The sequence below is a fragment of the Perognathus longimembris genome, chromosome 4 (genome assembly GCF_023159225.1).
Source record: "Perognathus longimembris pacificus isolate PPM17 chromosome 4, ASM2315922v1, whole genome shotgun sequence".
Taxonomy (NCBI): Eukaryota; Metazoa; Chordata; class Mammalia; order Rodentia; family Heteromyidae; genus Perognathus; species Perognathus longimembris.
The window spans coordinates 6,665,560-6,693,518 of record NC_063164.1 but is presented as its reverse complement, the minus strand read 5'-3'; the positions used below and the strand labels follow the sequence as shown (position 1 = coordinate 6,693,518).

Here is a 27,959-nt window from a genome sequence, read left to right as displayed (position 1 = left end):
AGGCTTAATTCAATGTCTAATGTATGCCAACTCACCTCTCTCTCTGTCTCCCATCTTTATTAAGTAATAGGTCTCCGAGACACCCTCCCATTGCTAGGGACAGTACTGATTTTTACCTAGAATCCGTTCTATTCAGTAGTTGCCTGTATAATCCTAATTATTAAATATTCTAACATCACCCTGGAAACACGATGTACATGACCCATTTCTCTACCTCATTTTTAACCTATTTTCCTGCGTTGTCATCTTTTATAGGGTCCCCAAAATACCTCCACAATATTTGTAAGTTCTTAAACACCATGGAATGCCTCCTACAGGCATGGTTCTGGGCCTGAGGGCACTTAAGGGCTCTGGAAATTCTCAGGGGCTCCCCGAGACCTGAGATCATCAGCCTCTGGGATCTGTCTGGCCCTAGTCATGCTTATTCACCAAAGGGAAACAGATATGGGACACAGCAGAGGAAACCCGGGTTTGGATAAGTTGGGCTCTCGGGCAGTGAAAGAGTCTCCTGTCCTTTCTTGCCCTCGGTGAGATCAGGAAGGCTGCTTGCCTTTTTTGTTTAGATCCGAGACTGAGACTTGAACTCAGTACCTGCCACTTTGCTCATTGGCTAGCGGTCTACCAACTGAGCCATGCCTTCAACCCCAAGGTTCCTTTCTAATTCATGTAAAATTGTAGAGACAGTGAGCCTCATCACCTTCTGCCTTCAAACATCTCTGGCTGGGGCGCATTCTATCCTTGGAATATCCTCGCCTGCCTCTACTCCTCTAATCAAGACGAAAGAATAACAAGACAGGGTCAGGTGAGTTGAACACTTGACTCGCTTGGTTTTTTTATTTGGCCCTTACTGTGGCCTCCCCTAACTCTAGGTTTTAGGGCTGCCTCTGCATCCTGGCTCACTTTCGGCTTTCATCTGGTGACAAAGCCAGGTCCCTAGCCCTGAGAAGCACCTGTTGCAGTCTAGTTCTGCTCCATCTGCCTTCTACCCAGTTGGCTGTCCTGGCTAGACTTCAGCTGCCAGGATATTACTTCCTCCTTGCAATAAAGGCACCACTGGGTATGTGCTCTGTGTCCCTGTTCAGAGGCATCTCAGATTCCTGACAGGATATGGAAGACCCCTTCCACAGCTGTGGAGCCACCTGAGGGACCAAAGGTCACCCCTTCTTCCTTCAGTTTGCTCAAGCCCTGGGATGTTTAACTGGTGGTTGCCATGGGGCTAAACCCCAGGGGGACTGAAAAGAGCCTCAGAGCACAGATGGTTGTCACCCTAGTAAGACAGTTGGTGTGATCAGAGGGGATTGGGGGGATCTTCTCCAGGGTTGTCATATACAAAATTCACTTTCTAATGAGGAAGAGTCTTGACTCTGATTAATGCAATAAGGAGAACTTCTGTAGGCAAACTAGACAGACAGAAAGCAAAGAATTTTTGAAACCTGATATCCATTTCCTTCTGCTACTCTAACAAATCACCATCACTTAAAGAGCTTAAAACAGCACAAATTTATGCTCTTATGGTTCTGGGATCAGAAGTCCAAGCTCAGCGTACCACAGAGTACAAATTAAGTGTCAAGTAAGACTTGTTCCTTTAGGAAGCTTTAGGGCAGAATCCATTTCTTTGCGCCCCCCCCCCGCCCCGCCTGCCCCCCCTTAACTTTACCATATCTACAAAGTTCGTTTAACCAGAGAAAGTAACATATCCACAAGCTCCAGGGATTAGAATGCGTACTTCTTTGGGGAGACCAATACTTTTTGTTTGTTTGTTTTAAAAAAGAAAAATGAATTCTAGTTTTATGTCAGCATATCTGAAACAAAGGGTCTTTTCTTCTAAAAAAAAAAATCTCATAAATCCATCCAATCACAGCCAGCTTTGACCATGACAAAACCTTTTTCAAGAACCTTCTAGAGCTTTCTATAGCCATTCAGATTGTGTCATGTAACTTTTCTTTCTCATTCTGGAACCCTCAGTCATTTCATTTAAGTACTGTCATCCCCTTAGTAAGATATATTTTGAAGCTTTCGGTCCTCAGCTGCTAGGACCTTCCCTCTCAATTTCATTCATTCACCCTCTCCTTAGTCGACAACATTCTTCTCTCTCTGCTATTACTAAAAGAAAAGGGCCTCGCTTCCTTCTGCGCTCTTGTGGAGCCTCTTTGTGTCTTGGGGACCTCTGAGCTGCATTCTCTCATTTCCTCTCCTTCCTAAAGCTGCCTTCAATATTCCATCCCATCCACATTGAAACATCAGATGCTCTGTGATCTTCCTCTCCAGCGATGCTTCCCCGATTCCCTGATGTGAAAATGTGATGTGGCCTCTCCCTATTACCTTATTAGCACCATCGTGTGTGTGTGTGTGTGTGTGTGTGTGTGTGCGCGAGCGCGCGCTTTTGCGCGCTGGGGCTTGAAACAGAAGCCGGCTTTTTGTACTCAAGGCTCTACCACTTGAGCCACACCCCCACTTCCAGCCTTTTTGCCGGTTAATTGGAGATGAGAGTCTGGTGGACTTTTCTGTTGGCTGGGTTCAAACTACCTTCCTCGGATCTCAGCCTCTGTGTAGCTAGGATTGCAGGTGTGAGCCACCAGTGCCTGGCTCAGTGTTTCCCATTTATACCTTAAACTCATTGTCACTTGGCTGGTTCTTCACTCATGACCCCACTGGTACTTTTCTCTCTGACATCACCCATATTGTGTCCTGTTGCCCCAGCCAACAGATTCTCACAGACCTCATGCCCCTTGACTTTACTGCAGCATTAGACTGATGATTATTCCTTCTATGGAGAAGGCCTGTGGGACACAATGCTCGCCTGGTTTTCCTTCCATCTTCTGATTAGTCCTAGACGATGTCCATCTAAGTGAATGGCTCCACTATCCGACCAAATATGCATGTCTGGTTTTCTTCTAGATTCTTTTTTTTTTTTTTTTTTTTTTTTTGCCAGTTCTGGGGCTTGGATTCAGAGCCTGAGCACTGTCCCTGGCTTCTTTTTGCTCAAGGCTAGCACTCTACCACTTGAGCCACAGCGCCACTTCCAGCTTTTTCTGTTTATGTGGTGCTGAGGAATCGAACCCAGGGCATGCTAGGCAAGCACTCTACCACTAAGCCAGATTCCCAGCCCCTAGATTCTTCATTCTATCTTACCATTTACACCATCAAATCACTAAGCATTAGTTCTAAAGGCTTCTTCCTTGAGGATTCACCTTTCCACATGTCAACTGCCACTAATCCTTTTTTTTTTTTTTTTTTTTTTTTTGCCAGTCCTGGGCCTTGGACTCAGGGCCTGAGCACTGTCCCTGGCTTCTTTTTGCTCAAGGTTTGCTCAAGGAGGGCTTCTTGTATACGAGGCAAGCGCTCTTGCCACTAGGCCATATCCCCAGCCCAACTGCCACTAATCCTTATCTAGGCCACCATCATCTCTTGTTGACATGGAAATAGCTTCCTATTGGTCTCTCTCGCCTTTCTATCATTCATGGTACATGCTAGACCAGTCTAAATACAAAGTACACACAAGGATGGCACTGGATGGCTCAGGTTCCAGTATCTACCTACCTAACCCATCCATAGCACTCTGGTGTTCGAACTCAGTCTCCTCAACCTGGATTATAATTGGATCTTTGCTTATCTCCCCAATCTGACCTATTTCCAATTCCCCTCCTCAAACTCTAAACTCTTAAGTATCAAACTGCTTTAAGTCACCAAACTCATCATGGTTTGGGGACTGCTTGTAGGATTTTCCTTGAATATTTACCCCCATCTTCAAATGACTAGGATTTATTCACACTTCATGTCTCATTGCCTATTTATCTGGGTGTTTCTATTTGACTCTAATTTCTCTGAGAGCTAGAACCATGCATTGTTCAATACCTGGTTCCTACTGTGCTGGGGAATGATTTGTTCTCAACAAGTATTTGTTGAATAAACAAATTCTAATGAGATTTGGAGCAGGTTTGGTGAGAGCGAGGGTGTGGCCTTGTTGGGTAGATGGGAACAGAGGGCAAACAGGATTGCAGTAGGAGTCAAACTTCAAAGGTAAAGCAATTCTGATAACTGTCATGTCCGGGGTGGGGCTAGACAAGTTGCTGTTGAGGTGGAGGGGACATGAAGGTCACTGGGACAGAGAACAGGAAGGATACAGGATCTAATATGGCCTGTGAGTAGCACCAGTGTTGTCCAGGTGAAGGCAGGTACTGGATGGGGAAGTCATGAATCAGATTCCAAAGTCCTTTCGTGGATGTCTGACTAAGGCAGGGAGGGGCCTTTGTCCCTTGGCCCCACCCTAGAGGGGGAGGAGAAGAAAAAAAATGGAATGACGGGAAATTTACAGTGAGCAACCCTCACTCCAGAAGGATGACAACCCAGCCTTAGGGCCTGGAGGAAGAGCCTCTGGTCAATATGAAGAGATGGAAGGATTTTCTAGAAATTGGTTGCGCTTTTCAGAGGTGTGTGTGTGTGTTATTAGAAGATGTTTCCCCGATGTAGTTTAAGGGGCCAAGTAATATGGTTCGTTCCAATTTGCCTTCAGAACTTGTTACAAACCCTTGCTCCAAAAACTTGGACAGCGTTGCTGCTGTAATTGTTATGGTTAGAAGATTAATCTGGAAATTGTACCTTAACCCCTAAAGCAGAATAGTCACAGGCCTGCATGTAGAATTGTCCATCCCCATTTATTTTTATATTCTGTAGGAAATTGAGTCTGTGATTATGGACTCACAATGCCATAAAATTCTCTCTTTGGGACTCCCTCATCATAAAAAAGCAGCAGGAACCACCCTGGGAGTAAAGTCTCTAATGAACAAAGTTTCAAACCTAGATAACACTTGCGGTCTAGTTGGAGTCTCACTTGCAGAGGCCCATGGGCCAGGCACCTGCCTTCTACCCTTTATCTTAGTAGGGGGGAAACAGTGTGATCACTATTGTTAGCTGGATGCCCTCAGAGCCCAGAGGGTTCCCCAGCCTGGGGAGCTGCCTCCTTGCTTCCCTTTGTGTGGTCCAAAGGACTTTATGTTAGGATTTTGTTTGTTTGTTCTACAGTGCTGGGGACTCAAGCCCCCAGACTCACATGTGCTAGGCAAGCTGAACTACATCACCCGCCCTAAATGAACACCACTTTTTATATGTTGATAACCGTGCATATATTGGTAAAGTTAGGTTGTACATCTAAGTTCACAGGTCAGCTGGGCCTAGTTTTCTTTGTGTGTGTGTGTGTTGTATTTATAAAGGATTTCCTACCATGTTATTAATAACCAGATTGCTCCCTCACTATACACCTTACCCAGTTTATTAGAACTCTAGACTCCTTACCCACATTCTCCCCCCCAACCAGGCCATCAGAGCCAATCTTAGCATTTCCATAAGACCTTCTGGTAATGCATGCCCAAGTTAGAATTTAAGAGGGTGCCCCAGGCCTTGCCATTCCTGAAAAGTGTTCCTGCCAGGCCAGCTGGCTGTCTAACTGCACTTCCTTTTCTCCAAGCTCACTCACTGGGGGTGCGGATTACAAAATGGCCTCTTTGTTTGACTCCATTGCTCTATCTACCAGCTCTCTCCTTCTGTCCCCACCCCACCTCATTCTCTCCTGGCATCCAACGGTCCGCCATTATTAATACGCATTTATGTGTACGTTATAATTATAAACATCTGCGCACACACACAGACACACACAGACACAGACACACACAGACACACACAGACACACACACACACACACACACACACACACACACCTTCTCTTTTCTTTCTCCCTCTCCCTCATGGAATTACTCAGCAAAAACAATCGAATCTCCCACTTCCTGTTCCTGCATCGTTCCAGCAAAAAAGATGCTTGTGAAAAATGTAAAGTGACCCTGCTAGCCTGGGCTGGAAAATCCATGAAACTCCTAACTCCAATTAACTAGCAAAAAGCTGAAAGTGGAGCTGTGACTCAAGTAGTACAGCACTGGCCTTGAACAAAAAAAGCTAAGGGATAGTACCCAGGCCCTGAGTCCAAGCCCCATGACTGGCACGCGCTGATGACTCCCTTATACCTTCTTCTCTCCCCTCAAGTTTCCCTTGCTTCCTGTGTCACTGATGAAACAGAAGCCCTAGGGTTGGGGGGTGGGGGGGAGGCCCATGTTCCCTACATTTCGTTTACCTGGCTCTCTGCCTCTGTGCCCATGTTTCACCCTATTCTCTTGAACCTGGGAGACGAACACCACCTTGTACCTGTCCTAGGACAAGCGCTCCACTGAGCTTTGCACCTTCGCCTTCTTTTCTCGTTCAGTCAAGCACAGCATTCCAGAATATGCTTCCCATACCTGCATCGCCACATTTTCCCCCTCTACCGAACCAATCACATCAGCATTGAAGCATACTGTCATAATTCCCCTCTGCAAGCAAAAGGAACTGAAAACAAACCAAAACAAAGCCTACAACCTTGCCTTGACCGCACACTACCCACCAGCTACCCCCCTCCCTCATTCTCTGCTCCTCTGAAGAAGCGAAGCATCATGAAAAAGTTGTGTAGCCTCATGATCTCTCTCGAGTCTTTTTCATCCCAGAAATATTTCTAGGCCTTATTTCTTTCTCCTTGGAATCTTTCCGCTCAGGCTTCCACAAATCCTGTCTCCAGTGAAACAGCTCTTAGGGCACTGGTTGCCTCCATGAGGTTGAAACCAATGGGGATCACCCACCCCTCTTAGCCTCATTTGAACTCAGAGCTCCATTGCACCAGCGGTCCATTCTCCTTCCAGAAGGGTGTCCTTGGTTTCCCAGAAGGTGAGCTTCCTGCATCTCCTCCCCTACCCTGGTGGTTGCTCCTCTTGATCTTTTGTTGGTTCTCTCTCACTGTCTCACTATTAGAGACATTGAGTCAGCTCTTGTGTTGGCCTTTTTTTTTTTTTTTTTTTTTTTTGCCAGTCCTGGGGCTTGAACTCAGCCTGAGCACTGTCCCTGAGCTTCTTTTTGTTCAAGGCTAGCGTTCTACCACATGAGCCACAGAATCACTTCCAGCTTTTTCTGAACTGTTTATTGGAGATGATAGTCTCATGGACTTTCTTGTCTGGGTTGGCTTTGAACCACGATCCTCGGATCTCAGCCTCCTGAGTAGCTAGGATTAAAGGCGTGAGCCACTGGTACCTGGCTTGGCCTTGCCCTCTGTTAACAGTTCTTCCCTAGATGGTCTCAGAGTGCTGAGGTTCTGAAGACTCCCCAGTCCATCTCCAGACTGGGCACCTGCTCCCGACAGCACACTTCCGCATGCAACCTGCTCCTGCTGTGCATCCATCAGGCAGCTCACACTCACTCACACTACCTGTGCAGAAAGAAGTCCTCCCTGCACCACTAAATCCCATCATAAAGTTTCTTGAGAAAAGAAGGATTTGATTTTAGCGAAATCCCCACAGTGTACCAGTAAATGTCTAGAACTGACCACTGAATTCTTGCTTCTCTCTCCCCTCTTTCCAATAGCCACTCTCCCCTCCTCCCCCTCCTCCCCTCCCCCTCCTCCCCCTCCCCTCCCCCTCCCCCCTCCCCCCTCCTCCCCCCTCCTCCCCTCCCCCTCCTCCTCCCCCTCCCCTGTGTGTGTTTTTCTCTGTCGCTCTCTGTTTCTCTCTTCCCCACCCCAGGATTCCTAAATACTAGACAAGCTCCCTACATCTGGGCTAGAACCTCTCCCATCCAACTAGATGATTTCAACAGTCTCTAACTAGCATCCTCGCTGAAAACCTTGGGGCCTCAGCCTGTTCTTTACACCACAGCCACAGCAACCCTTTTAAAATGTCAGACCACATCCCTTCTCTGCCCCAGAGCCTGTAAATAACTTCTCATCACTTACAGTTTAAGCACCCAAGTCGTCATGTGGGTGAGGAGGCCCCCAGTCTCTGCTCTCCCAGTCTCTATCCTGTCCTCCGGCTTTCTGGCACTCCCCTTCATCTCTTGGTCCATCTGCTCCTTCACAGGCTTTCACTTTCTTCTGGTAGATGCTCCTGTAAGGAGCACGGGAATTAGCAACACATGCACTCGCTTCACTAGGGCTATTTTTCTCCAAAGCATTTCGAACTGCTCTATGGTAGATGTGTTGCCTTCTTTGCTGACTATTACAGGGACAAGGACTGTGTACTAACTGCCCTCCCCCCTCCCCCCCCTGCCTAGACCACTGGCCAGAACATGGTAGGAAGTCAACTATCTTGTTCAATTATGCATCAAAAAGCAAAGAAACAAGCGCACATATGGGCAATTGAGGGATCGGACTCTTGAAGACCCCTGTAATAACATTACTTGTTCATCCACATAGTATTACACTGTGTGTGTGGGGGGGCGGTTGGGAGGGGGTGGGGGAAGAGTTCTGGGCCTTGAACTCAGATGAGCCTGAATGTAATGCTGATATTTTGTGCTTAAGGCTAGCCCAGCTCCATTTTCAGCTGTGTGTGTGTGTGTGTGTGTGTGTGTGTGTGTGTGTGTGTGTGTGCTTTCTTGGAGATGACAGTCTCAGGGGCTGCCTGGGCTAGCTAGCTTTGGACAGCGATCCTTGGAACTCAGCCTCCTGGGTGCCTAGGGTTACAGGTGTGAGACACTGATGCCAGGCTTGACTTGGTTTGTTACTGTTATTTATTTTATTTATTTATTTTAAACTAAATGTAAGAATTCCAGGCAATGACACGAAATAGACCATGGATAGTAAATGGTGGACACGTTGAGGTTTAAATCTAGGCCGAGTTCTAACCACTTTGGAACATCCCATCGCTTTCGTTGGTGTCAGGAGTTGCTAGGATGAAGTCCCACGTATGTTCTCCGCCCGTATGAACGGATGGGAGGGCACACGTTAAAAGCTTTAGTGCGGGAGGGTCCTCCAAGATGCCCAGCAGTCCGGATGCCCGGGAGGGGCTGCAGGGCGAGAAGCCGGCATCCCCTCTGAAAGGCCTGCCCCGCGTGACTGCGGCGCACCGGGTCCTCCCGGCCGCCGGGGGGCGTCCGCAGCCGGACGGAGGGCGTTGCTGCGCCGGAGACGACGTCGCGTCTCCGGCGCGTGCGCGGTGCGCACGTCAAAGCCGGGCTCGGGCCGGAGCGGGGCGCGGGGCGCCGGGAGCGGCGCGGCCTGAGGAGACTCTGAGGGTTCAGGAGCCGAGCGAAGGCGGAGGCCGAGGCGGCGCCGGGCCTCACAGCAGCAACAGCAGCAGCAGCAGCAGCAGCAGCAGCAGCAGCAGCAGCAGCCCGGGGGAGCAGAGGCGTGCGGAGGCCACCGGCGGGAACCTCGGAGCCACTGTCCGCCCGCGCAGCAGCCGCAGCCGCCGCCGCCACCACCGCCGCCACCGCCGCCGCCGCCGCCGCCGCCGCCGCCGCCGCGGGAGCCCGTAGCCGGGAACAGCAGCGGCGGAAGACAACGGAGGGGCCGAGCGCCCGCGCCGCGCCGCGGGGACCGAGCGAGCAGCCCGAGGCGGCGGCGGCGGCGGCGGAGGACGGGGACGGCGACGACGCAGAGGCCGAGAGGGAGCCGCCCGGCCCGGCCCAGCCCCGTGAGTGACCCCGGCCCGGCCCTTCTCGCGGCGCGGTCGCCCTCCGGCTTCCGTCCGGCCCCGGCCCCGGCCCCGACCCAGACCCCGGCTCCGGCTCCGGCTCCGGCTCCCTCCATTTTCTCGGGTGGCGGCGTCCGGGTTCCGGGCCGGGCCGGGGCCGGTCGGTCCCGGCGCCTCCCGTGTGGCGGGCGCCTCTGGGGCGGCTCCGCGGCTCGGCGCGTCCCCCCCGGCCGGGAGTCGGGAAGTACGGGGCCGGGTCAACTGTCACTCCCCCCCCCCACACCCTCCCACCCTCCCACCGCCCGGAGCCTCGGCTCCCGGCCCCGCGCAGGCTTTCGGCTCTCGGGAAGTCCTTGCGGGGAGCGGGGAAGCAGTAACCGATTTCTGGTTTAGGAACCGTGCGATCGTCTCGTTCCCGAGTTTTTGGGTCGTTGCAGCCATTGAACCCCCTTAGTTGGGGGTCCGCGCCGGAGGAATTCCAAGGAGAACCGGGCGCGGAGGTTCCCCCCCCCCCTCCCCGGGAGGGAGCCTCTGGTATTGGAGATAAGACCCACACACAAATACACCACGATTACCGGGACCGAGGCGATAAAAGTCCCGCGGATGGAACTGCGAAGTGCTTTTTGAAAAGGTGCCCCCCGGGGGGGGGGGGGGGAAGACGGGACCCCGTTCGATCGATCGCCTCCGCCTCGCCACGAACCTGGGAAGGGCTTCCCTGGGCGAGGCGACCGGTCGGTAGCTGGGGAGACTGGCGGAGGCCCCGGGTGGGATTGGGAGAAGCCCGGGTGGCGAAAGGCTAGAGGACAAAGGTACCCAAGGCAGGCACGACTTGGGAAGCCTCGATCGTCGAGGTTGCTGGCCCCGGGGGCCCTGGTGAGGTGGGACGGGCTTACAAGAGGTATTTTGGGGCCACATCCTTGAGCGCTGTGAGAAGAGGAGCTGTTGGAGCGACCTTCTGAAAGAAACTTAGAGCTCATTTCTCTGTGACTCATGAGCCCGGAAATGTATGCTAGGGCATTTTATTAAAAGGCGCTCTTAAGAAAGAAAGGAGAGGTGGAGGAGGAGGAGGAGGAGGCCTCAGCCAGGATTTGACATTCTGTCCCCTCGAATTGAATGCAGTTTGAGATCGATTTTTTTGACAGTTTCCCGGATGTTTAAGTCTTATCCGGAGCCAAGCCAGGCCAAGTACCTCTTTGCAGAAATTCGTAAGGCTCTCAAGAGGTTCTGGAAAGATGCGTGTGTGTGTGTGTGTATGTATACACGCTAGTTTGCCCACGGAAGGCGTTTTTGTCAGTGACTTCCCTAAAACGCATCTGGACTCCTGTAATTTTGTTAGGTGTCCACACACCTATCACTGGGCCAGCCTGAATTACCGAGGTAAACCTAAATTGTTTCTTTGGAATGGCATTGCGTAAAGCAGTCCAAATCAGTGATTTCCTAAAACTCGGGAAGTATCGCTTATGTTCTAGAGGAAGTTGGACCCAGACCTTTTTTCCTAGGAAGGTAATTTATTTTTAGTTGTGAAAAGAATGGGAGAGCCAGAAGTTTTTAGCTCTTCTTTACAGTTTTGGGAATTGCCAGCAAGTAATTAGTACTTGTGTTTGAAGTCTACAAAATCCGACCTGGTCTAAGCAACTCAGAATCTGTGTTGGTTTTGTAAGCACTTATTTGTTGTATGTTAACAAGTGAATGCCAGCTTTTTTTCAGTTGTTAAAATTTGCTTATCAGATTAAAACATAATCTCTAAAATTCAGAAAGTACTGGATTTTTTTTTCTCTACAAGACCACGTCTCTGTAGCCCAAGCTGTCCTGGATCTTGGAATTCTCCTGTTTTTATCCTCCTGAGTGCTGAGATTATAAGCATGTGGCACCATGCTGGCTCAGTACTGGAATTTTTAATATTGTCATTTAAATCATTATTAACATTTTTGCATATTTCCTTTTCAGTCTTATGTGTATACTTTCTTTGCAGGAATATGTACATCTATGTACGTTTATATTTTCTTTTTATATTTACATTTTTCCCAAGAAAAGGAAGTCTTAGATTATTATTAATAGTAATAATAGTATTTGTGAGCAAGGTTGCATTGTTTACGCAAATGAAATTCAGTAGTCATGTTTAATATTTAATAGCTGAACAGAACTTCTCCAAAGACTTTTTTCCCCCCAAAGGCTTATTTGAAATATATTTGTTAATATCCCTATAAGCTTTTGAAAAAGAAAAGAAAATCTTTTATTCCAGTCCTGGGGCTTGAACTCAGGGACCGGACTTTGTTCCTGAGCTTTTGTGCTCAAGGCTAGTGCTCTGCCACTTGAGCCACTGCTCCACTTCTAGCTTTTTCTTTTTGAGTGGTTTATTGGAGATAACAGTCTGATGACTTTTCTGCTCATGCTGGCTTCAAATCTCAATCCTCAGATCTCAGCCTCTTAAGTAGCTAGGATTATAGCACCCAACAAAGTTAGGATTCTAATGCTTAGTAAATAATGTTCTCATTGGTCTGTGATCGGGAGGGATGGAAAGGAGTACCACAGATCTCTGCTACATTAGCAGATGTACTTTTAGAAGGGCTCTGTGAAAAGATTACTTTTGTAGTTGGCATCCTGTGTCTTATACACTGTTCAATGCAGTGCCCCTTCTCACCACCCCCATTACACTCCTAAAAATAGTCTTTATACTAGAGCTATCCACATAGGTCAACTGCATTTTGAACATGACATCACAAAGACTCAGACTGCATGTTTAGGTTTTTTAATTAGCATTTTTAAAACCAAATATGTAATTTGTTATGAAATGATTTGTTATAATTACAAGGGGAGCTTTTTAAAATTTCTAGGTAGCTCACTTCAGTTCATTAGCATTTTAAAGACTACAAGTCCTTGTATTAAATCTGTTCCTTTGTGCTTTGCATTCTCAAATGCAGTAGCCTTTGTTTCTGTTGGTATATAAAATGAGATGTTGAGTTAGGGCTAAAATTTATATGAAGTTAAAAGGTTAGTTAAGAAAGGCCAAGTTAAGAATGGGGCTTGGTTTTATAATTTGGTTTCATTTGAATTTTTATTTGTGTATTGCAAATGTGTGTAACACACAGCATCTTTATTACTTTGGAATATTTATCAAAGGCTTTTCTTTTGTGAGATTATAGATTTGTGTGACTACTGCCATACTTTCCAAGAGCTTTTCTTTCCAGGTTCACTTACCAGCCACACTTACTTTCTGCCATAGAAATATAGACACACATACTCCCCACACAGGAAAAAAACAATACTCAATAGTAGGATAGAATTTCATTTCAGATAGTTGGTTACCTTTGTTGGTATTTGTTTTACTGCTTTGGAAAGTCCACGTGGCTCTTTTCCATGGTTTATTTATTTGAGAGTTTGACTTTATGGATGTCCTGGGGTGTTAGAGAAATAGGAATGTCCTTCATAATATTAGTATGGGGCTTGAACTCAAGGCCTAGGCCCTGTCCCTGAGCCTTTTCCCTCAAGACTAGTGCTCTACCATTTGAGCCACTGCTCCACTTCTAGCTGCAGCTGGGTAAGGGTCTCATGGAGTCTTCCCTGCCTGGGCTGGCTTTGAACTATGATCCTCAGCTCACATCCTCCTTAGTAGCTAAGATTACAGGTGTGAATCCCTACCCCCAGCTGGTTTTTTACAGGCAGAATTTTGTTGTGTGAATAAGTGTGGGAATAAAGGTGAAATTTATATCAACCTCTGGGCTACATTACTTTTGACTTGGTATTTAGTTATTTATGTATAATGATCCTGAATTTGTGTGAATGCAGATGAAGCCAAGAAGCTTAAAAATTGCACAAGGATTAAGTCATCATTCTTTGGACTTTTATTGGAGAGAAGACTAGTGTTGGAGCTGTCTGTAATTAAAGGAGGAAATGAGCAGTGAGAGATTTTGTGTGTGGGTGGGGGGGCTTGTGTGTTGGGGCTTCTACGTTGCCCCAACTGGTCTCAAACTCCTGTTCCTCCTCCTCCAGCCTCCTGAGTGCTGGGATTACAGATGCACCATCCCTGACTCTGTTCTCTTAATAACTGTGGAACTAACTGGACTCAAACCATTTTTATCAGTTTAGAATGCTGGGGAAGAGGAAACTGAGACAACTGTTACCACCATCACCATTTATAGAGAGGACTAGTCTGGGAATAAAATGATCAATGTTGTGCTTCTGTTTCCCTGGCCTTCCAAGGATTGGATGAGGAGAAAAGTGCTCCAGTAGTAGGGTGGTGGCAGAGCATAGGTTGAAGGTTAACAGCTCATGGCCATTCAGCATGTATGTGTAGTCCTCCATTGTGTCATTTCTACTCCTGAAGTTTGCTAGTATCACTGTGCTTTTAACTTCTGAAGTGGGACAGGGGAGGACAGAATGGTGGTTTGTCGCAGCTGTGAAACTAAACCAGCAGAGGGAAGGAGAATGGCATGCAAAGAATTGCAAGAGGTCAGTCAGGTGTGAAGTGGCCCCAGAGGAGGGAGATAAAACCTGCTCTGGACATTATGTTGGCAATGTTCATGGCATACTTATTCCTTAATATTTCTAACTTGAGATTTTGCTGCTCAGACTCAGAATATAGTGTTTTAAGTTGGAGCTATGTGCATGGTTGTGTGTGTGTGTGTATGTGTGTGTGTGTGTGTGTGTGTGTGTGTGTGATATGCATGTACTTTTTTCCTTTTTGAGACACTGTGCAACCCAGGCTGTCTATGAACTTGTGATCCTCCCACCCCTGCTTCCTGTGTGCTAGGATTACAGATAGGAACCACCATAGCCAGTTTTATGTGTGCATTTTCATATGCATGTTAAAAAGACGAAACCTAATTAACTAGTATGGTTTTATGTGGTAATTATTCTTTGGGAGCATTATGCAATGAGTAAACTGTTGAGGACCAAGAAGTAGGATCATGTTAAAACATGGCAACACTTTGATTCATTTTGATAAAATGTTGGAAACAAAATGTACCTTTTGTAGCTTGGTCTTAATTTGCTACTTTATAGCCTTATCTAATGGACTGAAGCTTGCTCTTTTATATAGGGTCCTTTTAAAATGCGTGTGTACAGTTAATATGTCTGTTCTCTTCCTCCACAGGTTAAATATTAGGTGTATTTAGCCACAATTGCGTAAATACATTTTACATAGCTGTAGGGCTCACTCTTGGATCAGAGGATCTAGATCATCAGCATAGGTGTATAGACAGACAACCTAGATTTGGACTTAACCTCTCCTCCTAAGGGTTCTATAACCTTAGACAAAAAATTCCATAACTTCTCTTTCCTGAGAGGGTTATAGGATTAAGTGAGCTACTACATTATATACTCAAAACAGATCCTGGCACACATCAAATGTCCAAACATCCTAAGTTTTGTGATACTAATAAACTGTTCTGAGTGGAAGAAACTAGAATTTCAAGCTAGTCAGTGGCTGGGAACTTTCTGTAGGTGGGAACACTGAGGCCCACTGTAACCAGAGCATGTTTGGTTAGCTTTGTAGATTGAGCTTTCTGCAAAGTGAAGTCACTTTACCTAGAGTTATTGTTCTACGTTATCAGCTGCATGACTGGATTTTCTTCATTCTTCATCTACATTGCTTGAGTAAAATTTCTATATTTTATGCAAGCATAAACCCTTTAGTTAACATTGCTAAAGATTGTAGCCACAATATATAGTAAATGCTTTGGGGCATATAGTCCTGTTTGGTGTAATGTCCTAATGTTATAATTGTGATGTAGTTGGCAAGTTTGTTGGCTGTAAATTAAAGGTTGAAATGGACAAGGAGATCAAGGCAGATGAGCAAAAATTACTAGCTAAATTTGAGAAGTAAGTCCTCAGGCAAACCTCTTGAAGTAGGCAGATGTCATACACATATTGCAGTTGAGCTAGGATTGGAGCACAGGTCAGCTTCAGTTCAAAATCAGTATTCTTGGAGTAGGGCGTGGCTTCGTCATCTGAAAGTTTTATTTTCCTCCATAGGGTCTTGGTTACTTACTTAGTATTTTAGATTAAAATTTTATGAATAGAGGCTATTAAGAATTTTAATAGGTTTTCAAACAGTAACTCCATGTTAAAATCCAGAATGAGATGGTTTGTTCTAAATACTTGAGTTGTATAGTTATAATTTGATTAGTGGCTTATAGTTTAGCTAGGCCAGTAGGTAGTACTTGTTTTTCATGTCAGTCTTAGGAGTAAGGATGGAAAGGAAGCCTGTGTTATGGTGGGAAAGCTAACAGCCTGGGAATTGGCCCGGCTGACTCCTGACTGGTTGACTAATCATGCTGTCACTTGAGTCAAGTCACTCCACCTTCCTGGGCTTCAGTCACCTGTTATTATGCCAAGTGGCCCAGGTTGAGTACCCCGGAAGTCTGTCTTTCTCTTATGTCTTATGATTTTTTGTGTGTTTGCATGTGTGTATATGCGGGTGCGTGCGTGTGCATGTGTGTGTGTGTGTGCGCACGCACGTGCACATGTACGCTTTAACTTTTTTCTCCTGTACTAGGTAGTTCTGATTTTGCTTGTAGTCTGTTTCTTTATTAGAACTTTATGGTATGAATTGTGGTTTTCAAGAAACATGTTTTGTCTCCCACTTAGTTGGTCAGATGCCTGGAGTTACTTCATAGTACTGAAGTTTTCTGCATAGAGTAAATATGAAATTAGAATGTATTTTCTGATTTTCTATCCTTATACTTATGAAAAATCAGGAAGTAACTTAAATGATTGTAGTAGAACCTAAGGAAATCAGGTCTTATGAACAAATCCTCAAACCTCACAAGAATTTGTCACACTCAGAATTGTGAGTTTATTATCACAATCGGTTGTAAGATCTATGAGCTGTTTTAGGGAAAGGAAAACATTAACCAAAGAAGATGAGAATGGAAAAGACCAAAAATGAAGAATCAAATACAGAAAAACAAAGAACAGTCCTAAGAGCAGTATTTTCTGGCCATAATTCCCCATTATTCTGTCTTATTTCAGCCCAGGCTGGAAAGTCCATGAGAATCTTTTCTCCAAATAGCCAGTAAGATGCTGGAAATGGAACTGTAGCTCATGTGGTAGAGCGTTAGTGCCCAGGCCCTGAATTCAAGCCCTAGCTTGGCACCAAAAACCAAAAAAGAATAAATGATTGCTATCATATACATACTTAACAAGTGCTGGTGCATTGTTTGAGACTTCTATCAATATTTAGCTCATTTAATTCCATAAGAACCCTGTTTTCATGTTCATATTTTCAGATGCATAATGAATGAAAAGAAGCTAAGTAACTGATCTGAAGTTATATACCTAGAGAAAGGCCCTAGACTGGAAACCCTGACTGCAGAGCTTGACCTATAACCTACCATACTTTGCTGCTCTACCACAGACAATGGATTGTAGAGTCATCCCGGAACAGAAAATGTGATACGAAAGCAGATCAAGTCTCCCAATCAGGATGCCTGTTTTCCCAGAACATGGAGAGAACTTTCACATTACTGAGTTGCCAGCAGTGATCTTTGAGGAGTCGTGAAGAAATGGAGCCTTACAGGAAAATTAGATAAGTTTAAGCACTGTTTCTCTAAACAAGGAAAAGATAGAATTCACAAATCCTAGAGACTGAACTTGATGTTGATTGCTAAGTCCTTAACTAAGTGTTGATTTCCAGAAGCTGCCATGCATGTATTAGTTCTTTTCCTGGTAAGATTCTAATAGTGAGATTAGCTGAAAATTATTCAACCTCACAGTGTTACTTGGGAAACTTTCTAGGATTTGAAAATCTTTTTAGAAGATGGGGGAAGCTGGAGATACAGCTTCGACTGTGGTAGGGCACTAGCCTGCTGGGTTCTGCCCCAGCACTGAGGATCAAAAGCCCTCTCATAGAATATATTCTAAGTCCTAGAAAAATACCCAAAGATAGCAAATTCATGTTAGAAAACTAGCATAAACTCCAATTTCACTCACTAAAGGTCCCATGAAAGTCCTAAGTAAAACACCAGAAGTTATATCAAATATTAAATAGGAAATTATTACTAGGTATAATGGGACTATAATTCAGTCCATGTTAGTGGTAGCCAGAGGGAGTATCAGAGGATCTGAGGTTGAAGCCAGATCTGGCAAAGGTTGCAAGACACAATCTTAGGAACAGAAATATTAAAGGGGCTGGGAATGTGGCATAAGTAAGAGTACTTGCCAAGTTTGTATAAGGACCCTGGTTCAGTCCTCACTACTGCCCAGAGGGGGAGAGGAAAAGAAGAGTAAAATTATTTTTTTTAATTTTTTATTTTTTGGCCAGTCCTGGGCCTTGGACTCAGGGCCTGAGCACTGTCCCTGGCCTCTTCTTGCTCAAGGCTAGCACTCTGCCACTTGAGCCACAGCTCTGGCCGTTTTCCATATATGTGCTGCTGGGGAATCAAACTGTGAGCTTCATGTGTAGAAGGCAAGCACTCTTGCCACTAGGCCATACTCCCAGCCCCGAAGAGCAAAATTATTAAAGATGGTACAAGTTGGTAGTTACTGTGTGCCAGATGTTTTTCTAATCACTTTACCTGCATTCTCAGCTAATTCAAAAAACCTAAGAGGTTGTTACTGTTACTCTCATTTTACAGATGAAGAGGTTCAGGATAAAGGAGTTTGCCCCAAAATTAATTACACGTAAGACATAGAATCTGGTTTTACCCCCTAGGGGTCTGAGACTGGTATATATTTAATCCTTGGGCTGCATCATCTTAATATGTGCCAAGATACGTGTTAATTAACTAGTTCTTCCTGATTTATGAACTTTGAAGATCAGAAAACCAGCTGATATTTGCTACAATTATTTCCAGTACAAGAATATATCAAAAGATAAAACTATTGAAAACTGGTAGAAAAAAAATCAATATGTATTTACATAGTCACAGTCTTAAACCTAAGAAATCAAGACAGTCAAATGAAGAACTCAGAGTTCAGTACGGTGACTGTATACCACATAAAGATTTCAGAAATTGATAGCACTTTTCTTTTTAGCAATATCATTATATTCTATTATAGCAATGAAAATGTCTAAAATGAGGGAATTTTACATGAGATGTTTGGGATCTCTACCAAGAAAAGTATTCTCAGCTGGTGTTTTGCTGAGGAGTTTTGATGCACACCTCTACCAAACAGCCTGGTGGTCTTTAACTTTGACACTGATTAGAGCTTATGCTGTTAACCCTTGCACTGCTGCCTTTCAGACAAGTTCTAAAATATTGGATAGATGAACAGTCAGTTCAGGTAGTAGCTAAACAAAATAAATGTAAATAAGCAGTGGGAACCTTAAACTAGAGTATTCTCAGCCAGGAGGCTGAGATCTGAGGATGGCAGTTCAAAGCCAGCCCAGGCAGAAAAGTCTTTGAGAGACTCTTATCTCCAATTAACCATTCAAAACCCAGAAGTGGCACTGTGGCTCAAAGTGGTAGAGTACTAGCCTTGAACAAAACAGCTCAGGGACAATGCCCAGGTCCTGAGTTCAAGCCCCAAAATTGACAAAAGAAAGAGTATTTTCCTAAGAAGCTATGAATTTCTCTTTCTTTCTTTTTTTGCCAGTCCTGGGGCTTGGATTCAGGGCCTGAGCACTGTCCCTGGCTTCTTTGCTCAAGGCTAGCACTCTACCCCTTGAGCCACAGCGCCACTTCCGGTTTTTTCTGCTTATGTGGTGCTGAGGAATCGAACCCAGGGTGGGCTTCATCTTCATGCATGCTAGGCAAGCACTCTACCACTAGGCCACATTCCCAGCCCCAGAAGCTATGAATTTCTACATGAAAGGACTTAAGGATAGAGAACTGCCATATTCTTGAATGGGAAGGTTTAGCAAGAAAAATCTTAGTTAAAATCAAGTGTATCAATGCTAACTCAGTTGTCAGTGTCTTATTGGCCACAGAGTATTGCTACACTTTTTAAAACTCAACTTATAAAACTCAATAGAAGATACAAAGGAACATGAGTAGGGGGAAAAAGTATTTAGCAAAAGAGATTTTTTGGACATTTGCTCGTTCTTGGGTGTTTTTGTTTTTTGGGTTGTTGTGGGTTTTTAAATTTCTTTTTGTTTTTGCCATACTAGAGTTCAAACTGAGGACTTTGTACTTGGCTTTACCACTAAGCCATGTCCCCATCTCAGGAAAATCAATTCTGATAACTAAGCTACCCTTGAAAGTATATCTGATGAAAGAATGAATAAACGAAAATTATTTGAGTATTATCAGACCTTACAAGCAACTTTCCATGCTGTCAAGTGATCAAAAGGAAAGAAATCCAAAGATGTAAATGAGGAAATAGGTTCTCATAATAGTGAACAAAGGGTTGATATTTACTCAGTATGGTAAAAGCCCAGAAAAATGGATTATGGATAACTACTACTTACTAGTAAGCTAGTCCTACAGTCTTAAATGTTGCCCTAGTTACTCTTTTCATTGTAAAATGTGAAGCCATTTTCCAAGTAATGGAGACTCCAAAGGTGAGGAGTTTTGATGCACACCTACCAAACAGCCTGGTGGTCTTTACCTTTGACTCTAATTGGAGCTTATACTGTTAACTCTTGCACTGCTGCTTTTCAGACAAGTTCTAAAATATTGGATAGATGAATAGTCAGTTTAGGTAGTAGCTAAGTAAAATAAATGAAATAAGCAGTGGGAACCTTAAACTACAGTTTAATGTTAGTTGAGATATGTTGAGTCCTAAGACAAAATAATTTCATGAACTGCTGATATGGCTGTTCTGGAAAATAGTTTGGTCCAGTATATATCTATATGTAAAGGTGTTCATTTCATGTAATCCAGGAAAAAAAATAAAGATTATTTTCATGCTTACTATAAATGCCATTGTCTAAAAAAAATCTATACCTTTTATTGATTGTAGTGGTGGTTATTGATCTCTGAATATCCTAAGAACCATTGAATTGTATGCCTTAAATAGGTAAATTGTGTGTGAATTATTTTAAATAAAGCTGTTACTTCAAAATAGCTGTTACATAGAAGGAAATAGTTTGCTTTGAATTATTAAAGATAATTGAGAAATGAGAGCTTTCCCATTTATGCTACAGAGATTTTGGTACACCACCTCATTCGATGCAGTGTTAGACACCTGTAGAAAGTCAAGGTCACACTGATCAAAGGAAAGAAAGCTGATAGACTGGTGACATTACCCTTTGAGCAAGAGGACTCATAACTTGTCATTTCAAAGTCATAAGATCACATGCTGGGGTTTTAAGGAAACACTTTTTACTTCATCTGGATTCAGAACACAAGCACAATCTCTCACTGTTGGTTTTCGCCTAGTAGCCCAGCCTTTGAAGGGTACCAGAGATTGCCCTAGGCATGCCCTGTGGAAATGTAGTTCTTAAAAAAAATTAAAATACAAAGGTTCATAAGCCTGGGCAATTAGCTCAAAGATTGGACTGGGGAAGAGTTTGGTCCTTGGCTGCTGAGAAAAGGAAATCAACCTTTTCTGATCCTTCAGCCATGAGAGCAGGAGGAGAGGAATCAAAATAATGAAGTCTGTGCCTAGAGGAGGAAAGTTTACCACCTGGTATGGATCAGCAAGGCTGGTGGGAGGTGGGCATATCTTTACACGAACTTAGTGACTTTTTACTAGGCAGTTACTTACTGGTTTGAAATATCAAATATTGCAGAAAGACTGTCTTCAGTACAAATATTGATGTTCACTTTACCCTGCTAGCTCCTACTCTTAAGTGAAGAGTTATTTGTTCTTGCCAGGTGGGTAAATGAACAGAACCTTAGCTAGACCAAGTTAGTCACAGTTTAGTAGAGGTAAACAAGTATCCTGATATGCTAGGGAAAATACACATTTGACCCTGTTATCCTCATACACATTGCTTCTCTCTAGCTTCCTGAAATGGCCCATGGAGTATGCATTCTGACATTCTGCTTTGCAAAAGTAGCTGTCTCCTGGGGTAGCTTGATTCTGAGGTTCATTCTGGAGCCAAAGCACTCACTGGTCCTTTTAGAGGATTCCTTTCCTCCAAATGAGAACTGTGATGTTAGAGCTCTAAAATACTCTACTTTTCCTCAAGCCAGGAATCAGAGATTCTAAATGTAAGCACTTTGTGCCCCAGTCCCTTCTTGTTCCGTCCTCACATATGTAGCTTCTTAGGAGCTACTGAAGGACAAATTGGAGGCTTCCAGTGTTTTTGTCTTTGTTGTTCTGTTTTTGGGACAAGTTCTTCCTGTATAGCCCAGGCTGGCTTTAGCCTCAATATCCTCCTGCCTCGGCTTCAGAGTGTTAGGTGTGGGTGTGTGCCACTATGCCTCACAGAATTCCAGTCTTTAAGTGGTTGATAATGATATCATTTACTTTTCCTGTCTTGTAGTGAGACATTTCAGATCTCCAGCCCCAAAAGTTGATACATGGAAGGGTCAAGTCTCCATCAGGCCACTTGAACCCTCTTCATAGGGTTAAGACCAGAAATGTCTGTGCCCTGTGATCAGAGATGCTCTTAGGGAAGAGACCGAGAGCCATGAAACCTAGGAGATGGCCCCTTTATTAACAAAGCGGGGGAAGTGGGGGTAGCTAGTAGTTACATCTTGGGGAAGAGTCAAACATTCAAGGTATGGATAAAGGCAAGGTGGCACTTGGGTTTCATGAACAGCTGGAATCAGGAGTACCACTAGGAAGACCCATTTCTTATTTGCAAACTAGCTTGCTCTACCTGTTGAAAACTTGGCCACTTGCACTTTCTAAGTGTTCCATCTTAGGGATATAGTCTGTAGATACTGACTCCCTCACAGGTTAAAAGTTTAACTTGGGGGCTGGGAATATGGCCTAGTTGCAAGAGTGCTTGCCTCATATACATGAAGCCCTAGGCTCTCTTTCTTAGCACCACATATATAGAAAAGGCCAGAAGTGGCTCTGTGGCTTAAGTGGTAGAGTGCTAGCCTTGAGCAAAAAGAAGCCAGGGACGGTGCTCAGACCCTGAGTTCAAGCCCCAGAACTGGGGGGAGGGGGGAAGTTAGCTTGCCTTTTTAGTGATTCCTAGACTAGCACATCCCACAGACAACAGTGAGGGGTGTGTGTGGTAGGGAGAGGGGAAAGGAAGCAGAGGGGGTCAAATAGAGTGGCTGTTCCATAAGGGATTGTTGGGGTTATCTTAATCCAATTTCTTCATATGTCTTTGATAAAAGTTTATGAAAAAAGTTCTTGGTTATTTTCCCCAGGCATTGTCCCTATTCTTATTTTGTCCTTTGTCTCAAATTTTACCTTGAAAATAGGCCTTGTTTGCTGTACATTAGTGGCTCATGTCTGTAAGTCTAGCTATTCAGGAGACTGAGGTCTTAGGATCACAGTTGAAAGCCAGCCCAGGCAGGAAAATCTGAGACTCTTATCTCTAAGCACCAGAAAAGTGGGAAGTGGAGCTGTGGCTCAAGACTGCTAGTAAACATGCTCAGGGACAATACCCAGGCCCCGAGTTCAAGCCCCAGGACCAGCACAAAAATGTAAGTAGGACCTGTTCTACCTTGAGGGGATAGACAGGGTTGAAAAATAATGGGGGGAGAATGAAGGAAGGGGCAACACAGATCAGGTTGCATTGTACTCATAAACTGACGTGTTGAATTGAAACCCATTTGTACAATTATGTATAGATAACAACAAAAAAAGGTGGCCTTGTTTTAGCACTTCTGGTCACAGAGTTATCCTCAAAGTCCCTGGAGAATCCATAGAAGACTGGGCCATACATTCTCAAACTCTCTTAAGTGCAGTGATAAAAAAAAAAAAAAATCAGCCCTTCCATAATATGGAAAGGGACAGGGAATAGGTGGTATCCAGAGTACTCGTTATTAGTTGAGTCTAAACCCACTAGTATTGATTGGGTAGCATTTTAGTTTATCTCATCATTTCCATTTCCACTGTGCCCTTTGCCTGTCATCTCCCTGCTTGTGTTGTTACTTTCCCTGCAGAGACTGGAATAGAGTTATACCATAGTGGTTTGCAAATAAAACTCAGCCATCCTTTTTTTTTAATTTTTAATTTTTATTTATTTAATTAATTTTTGCCAGTCCTGGGGCTTGGACTCAGGGCCTAAGCACTGTCCCTGGCTTCTTCTTGCTCAAGGCTAGCACTCTGCCACTTGAGCCACAGCGCCACTTCTGGCCATTTTCTGTATATGTGGTGCTGGGGAATCGAACCCAGGGCTTCATATATATGAGGCAGGCACTCTTGCCACGAGGCCATATTCCCAGCTCTCAGCCATCCTTTTATGAGTAGGATTTTTAAACACTAATTAAATAGAATACTTTTTGTATACCTGGTAAAATATTTGACTTAAAAGATTGGTATTTAAATCTTCATGTCTACAATACCTTACACATTACACCCATTACATCAGCCTGGAAACACTTGCCTTTTTCTTTCCAGGAGGAAGAGTAATGGGTAAGCATTTCACGCTAGAGAGTCTTCAGAGGAATGAGCCCAGGCAGCCATCTCTCATGACAAAGGCCTCCAGACCACTATGACAGATTGGAATTACTCAACTCTCAAGAAAAATCATTGAAGTTCCCTATTGTTATGTATACCATACATGCTGCTTGTTTAATGTGCTTAAATTTGAAATCACCCTTGGCCCTGTCTCCTGTTTCTATCTCAGTAAGAAAATAGACACACTAGATTTTGCGACATCTAACAGATTTATTGTGGTGCTAAGGTTCAAGCTTGTAACTGCCTGCTAAACTTAGATTGCTTTCGTATTCATTACTTAGATGCTTTGTGATCAATTTGTTCCCCCAAGTGTTTGTGTGCTTAGTGGCTTGGTTCTTAGTGTGATGGTGAGGTGCCAAGTGAGACCTGTGAGAGGTAAGAGTCTAGCAGGAGGTTCTAGGTTATAATTGTGCCCTCTAAAGATATTAAGGTGGTTCTCCTGGGACCTCTGATTCTCCTTAGAGGGCCACACCTAATTTCTCTGTGGATTTCTGTTTGTGATGTAATCATTACCTGCTGCACTGGCTCCTGCCATTGCTATCAATCATAACAGCCCAAAGGGCCCCTACCAGAACTGAAGTGGTAACAGGTGTCACGCCCTTGAACAATTGTGATCAAAATAGACCTCTCCTTAAGTTAGCCTATCTCAGGTATTTTGTTGCAGTGACATGACGCTGGCAGTACAGTTGCATATTTACCACATAAGGGAATGAGAAGATGAGCAGTGTGTTTTCCTTTCTGTCCCATCTTCAGAAAACAGTTTGTATGCAGTGTGCAGATGTGTTCAATTGACATTATTTTATGCCATAAGTAGTATAAAAAAGACTTTCTAGCTGGGCATAGTAGGGCATGCCTTAAAATCCCAGAACTTATAAGGCATAAGCATCTTGAGTTTGAGGCCAGTTTGGGCTATTAGTAAGATCCTCTCTGGGCTGGGAATGTGGCTTAGTGGTAGAGTGCTTGCCTAGCATGCATGAAGCCCTGGGTTCAATTCCTCAGTACCACATAAGCAAAACAACAACAACAACAACAAAAACCTAGAAGTGGCACTGTGGCTCAAGTGGTAGAGTGCTAGCCTTGAGTAAAGAGAGGCTCAGGGACAGAGCCCAGGCCCTGAGTTCAAACCCCAGGACTGGCAAACAAACAACAACAACAAAAAACCCTTTCTCATTAGGAACTTTTCTGTTCTTAAGTTCACAGCATAGAAATATAGATAAGACCAATGTGTCTGGAAAGTGTGCCCTCTTCTGCCCCTGGATTTAAAAGCTACTGTCAGTGTCATAGCTTACATTATTTTGTAGTCTGAAAAAGCTTCACAAATTTTATCTGTCCCCTCTGAGAACACCTGGAGCAGTCTTAATTTTAATCAGTATAACTTTCTGTTTAAATCAGCAAGATTCTCATAGGTTGCCATGGTTCACAGCAGCCCCATCTCACGAGAAAGAGTTAAAAATCAAGAGGGTAGATTTTTGAGGTGTGATCATCTTCATTTGTATGAGTTGTTTGGGCTTTGGAGGTAGCAGAGGACTTTCTCAAACATTTAGTCATCACAATCACTTGAGGTAACTACATTCCTCTGCTTAGCTAGTAAAAGAAAAATGCAAATGTATGTTCAAGATTTGTGCAGGGAAGTAAGTTTTTTTTGTGTAAGTTAAGCATATCTTTGGTGGCTCTTCCTGTTTGGGGGCTTCATATTAGAACTTTGAATACTCCCTTGGATGTAAAAATGCTTTTGTTGTATATTTTAGATACTGCTTTCAGATTCAATAGTAAATTTCCCAGTCTAACTGTATCATGCCAACACTTACCTGAAAAGCACCACTCCATACAGAGAAATGAATGCTCTTAGACAGGGAAAGAAGGCTTGTGGTTATTCTGAAAATAGCACTTGGGTTTTCAGGGAGTTTTTCATGGTTTGCCTTTCTTGTACTGGATACTTTGTTACCTATGAGAGCTTAAAGAAATTACAAAGTAATTGTGTTTCCTTACCTTAAGATTGTTACATAAAGCTATCCAGCCAATTGTGATACATTTTCTGGCCTTGAGCCATTTTCAGTCTCTAAAAGTTCAAGAAGCTGTGTCTGTTGCTCTTCAACACATGGTTCCCTATGGATCTGAACTTGTTAATGTTAACCTGTTGGGAGTTTTTTCATTCAGGGTCTGGTAGTATGCTTGTTAGTGATACTATGTAAGTCGTGGGGTGGGGGGGACCTGTCTTCTTACACATGGTGTCATTAAGTTCTCATCTTTTGGTTTACGAACTGAATTTTGGCAGTGTGATGGGGACCTATTTAAAAGCTTTTATATGAAGTTTTATCACTCTGATGACTGAGGTTCAATAATTAACTCTGGAGTTAAATGTTTTTCAGCCATATTATTTCATTGAGCAATGAATGTTCTTTCAAGCCCGTATCAACCCCTCATAGGTAGGCCAGTCAGTGTGCTGATGTGGAGACTGGCTGGGAGAATTCTCAGGAATAACACTGGTAGAATGTTCTACATGGTCCTCTAAAGGGCCATGTAATTGTGCATTCTGTGACTCCAAATACTTCTGCTGGAAAAGATCTATTTACACCAAATCCCATTATACAGCAGCCTTTGAGCAGTTTAGAAAGAGAACAGACCTTCAAATCTCCAACTATGGTGGTTCCGCTTAGGCTGGGTTTGTGGCATGTTTTTGCTTTTGTGGGCATTTGGCCAGGAACAGAAATAGTAGTATTCAGGCCTGAGGAGAATGATTTTCTGAGTTTATATCTGGTCCTGTAGAAGAAGTAAGTTCAAGGTTATATATGGAAGTTTTAAGAATTTTCCCCCAAAAGAGCACCTCATTAGAATGACTAAGCAAAACAAAACAAAAACCCTAAAGTCACTTCACCATTTTCAGGCATAACACCTCAGAATCACTAAAGGTGATGTTTAATATGCCTTGTTAATTCTTTGATCCAAAAGTAATTTTTTAAAAGGTGGTTTTTGTTTTACCATATTTAAATTTGGCTTAAAATTTTCTCATCTATTTACAGCTCAGGTCTTGAACTGGACATTCTTTTTAAGGAACTATCTTTCCAAAAGAGCAGAATTGGCTGTTTGCTTTTCTTATTTACAAAAGTGTGGGTAAGACCATCATGTTTGCTTATATGGACTTTATTTGCACAATCTTGTGGCTAAATGAATAATAAATTTAACCAGGGGCTGGGAATATGGCCTAGTGGCAAGTGTGCTTGCCTCACATACATGAAATCCTGAGTTTGATTCCCCAGCACCACATATATATAGAAAACGGCCAGAAGTGGCTCTGTGGCTCAAGTGGCAGAGTGCTTGCCTTGAGCAAAAAGAAGCCAGGGACAGTGCTCAGGCCCTGAGTCCAAGGCCCAGGACTGGCCAAAAAATAAATAAATAAATAAATAAATTTAACCAAAAGAAAAGTAGATTATAACTTCATCCTTGAAGATTCGTAGCTTCTCAGTCTTAAATTATGGACATTCATTAACCTTTCCTGCTTTGCCTAGAAATATTTGAAATTTTCATTTTCTGGAAGTAATTCTAAAAAATATGATAATATGACTTAATTCCTTACTATAAATAAATCATTATAGGTGGGACTAGAAAATGTCAGATTGATGAAAGATCAGAGAAACCAGTTTTTCATGTATTAACAGGTGTTTATAAGTAATGCTTTGTAATACATAACTATACTTAAATAAGTATAAATAAATAAATAAAGGTCTTAGACAGTGGCAAAATATTTGTATTTTGTGACAATTTGAGGAGTCCAGCATTACGAATACGATAGCTAGGCACTGGTAGCTAAAACCTGTAATCCTAGCCACTAAGGAGGCTGTGATCTGAGGATTGCAGCAGTTTGAAGCCAGCTGTGGCAGGAAAGTCCATGAGACTTTTATCTCCAATTAACCCATAAAGCTGGAAGTAGAGCTGTGGCTCAAGTGGTAGAGCACTAGCCTTAAGCACAAAAGCTCAAGGACAGTACCCAGGCCCTGTGTTCAAGCCCCAGAACTGGCATGCCTGTACATACATGTACACAATATCTATCATTAATGAAAGAGT

At 43.8% G+C, this 27,959-nt stretch overlaps 2 protein-coding genes across 2 annotated transcripts in view; both read left to right on the top strand.

Annotated features, from left to right (window-relative positions):
• Positions 1–8,820: 8,820 nt before the first annotated feature.
• On the top strand, positions 8,821–9,933 carry LOC125350823 (probable serine/threonine-protein kinase samkC). Its single transcript, XM_048345723.1, has 4 exons — positions 8,821–8,992; positions 9,067–9,243; positions 9,283–9,479; positions 9,811–9,933. The coding sequence occupies exons 1-4, from the start codon at positions 8,821–8,823 to the stop codon at positions 9,931–9,933; spliced, it is 669 nt and encodes a 222-aa protein (XP_048201680.1).
• Positions 9,346–27,959, top strand: part of Cab39 (calcium binding protein 39) — an 82,097-nt gene continuing 63,483 nt past the window's right edge. The window contains exon 1 of the mRNA XM_048344555.1: positions 9,346–9,479. The gene's annotated coding sequence lies outside the window, so the exon portion shown is untranslated. The remainder of the gene's footprint in view (positions 9,480–27,959) is intronic.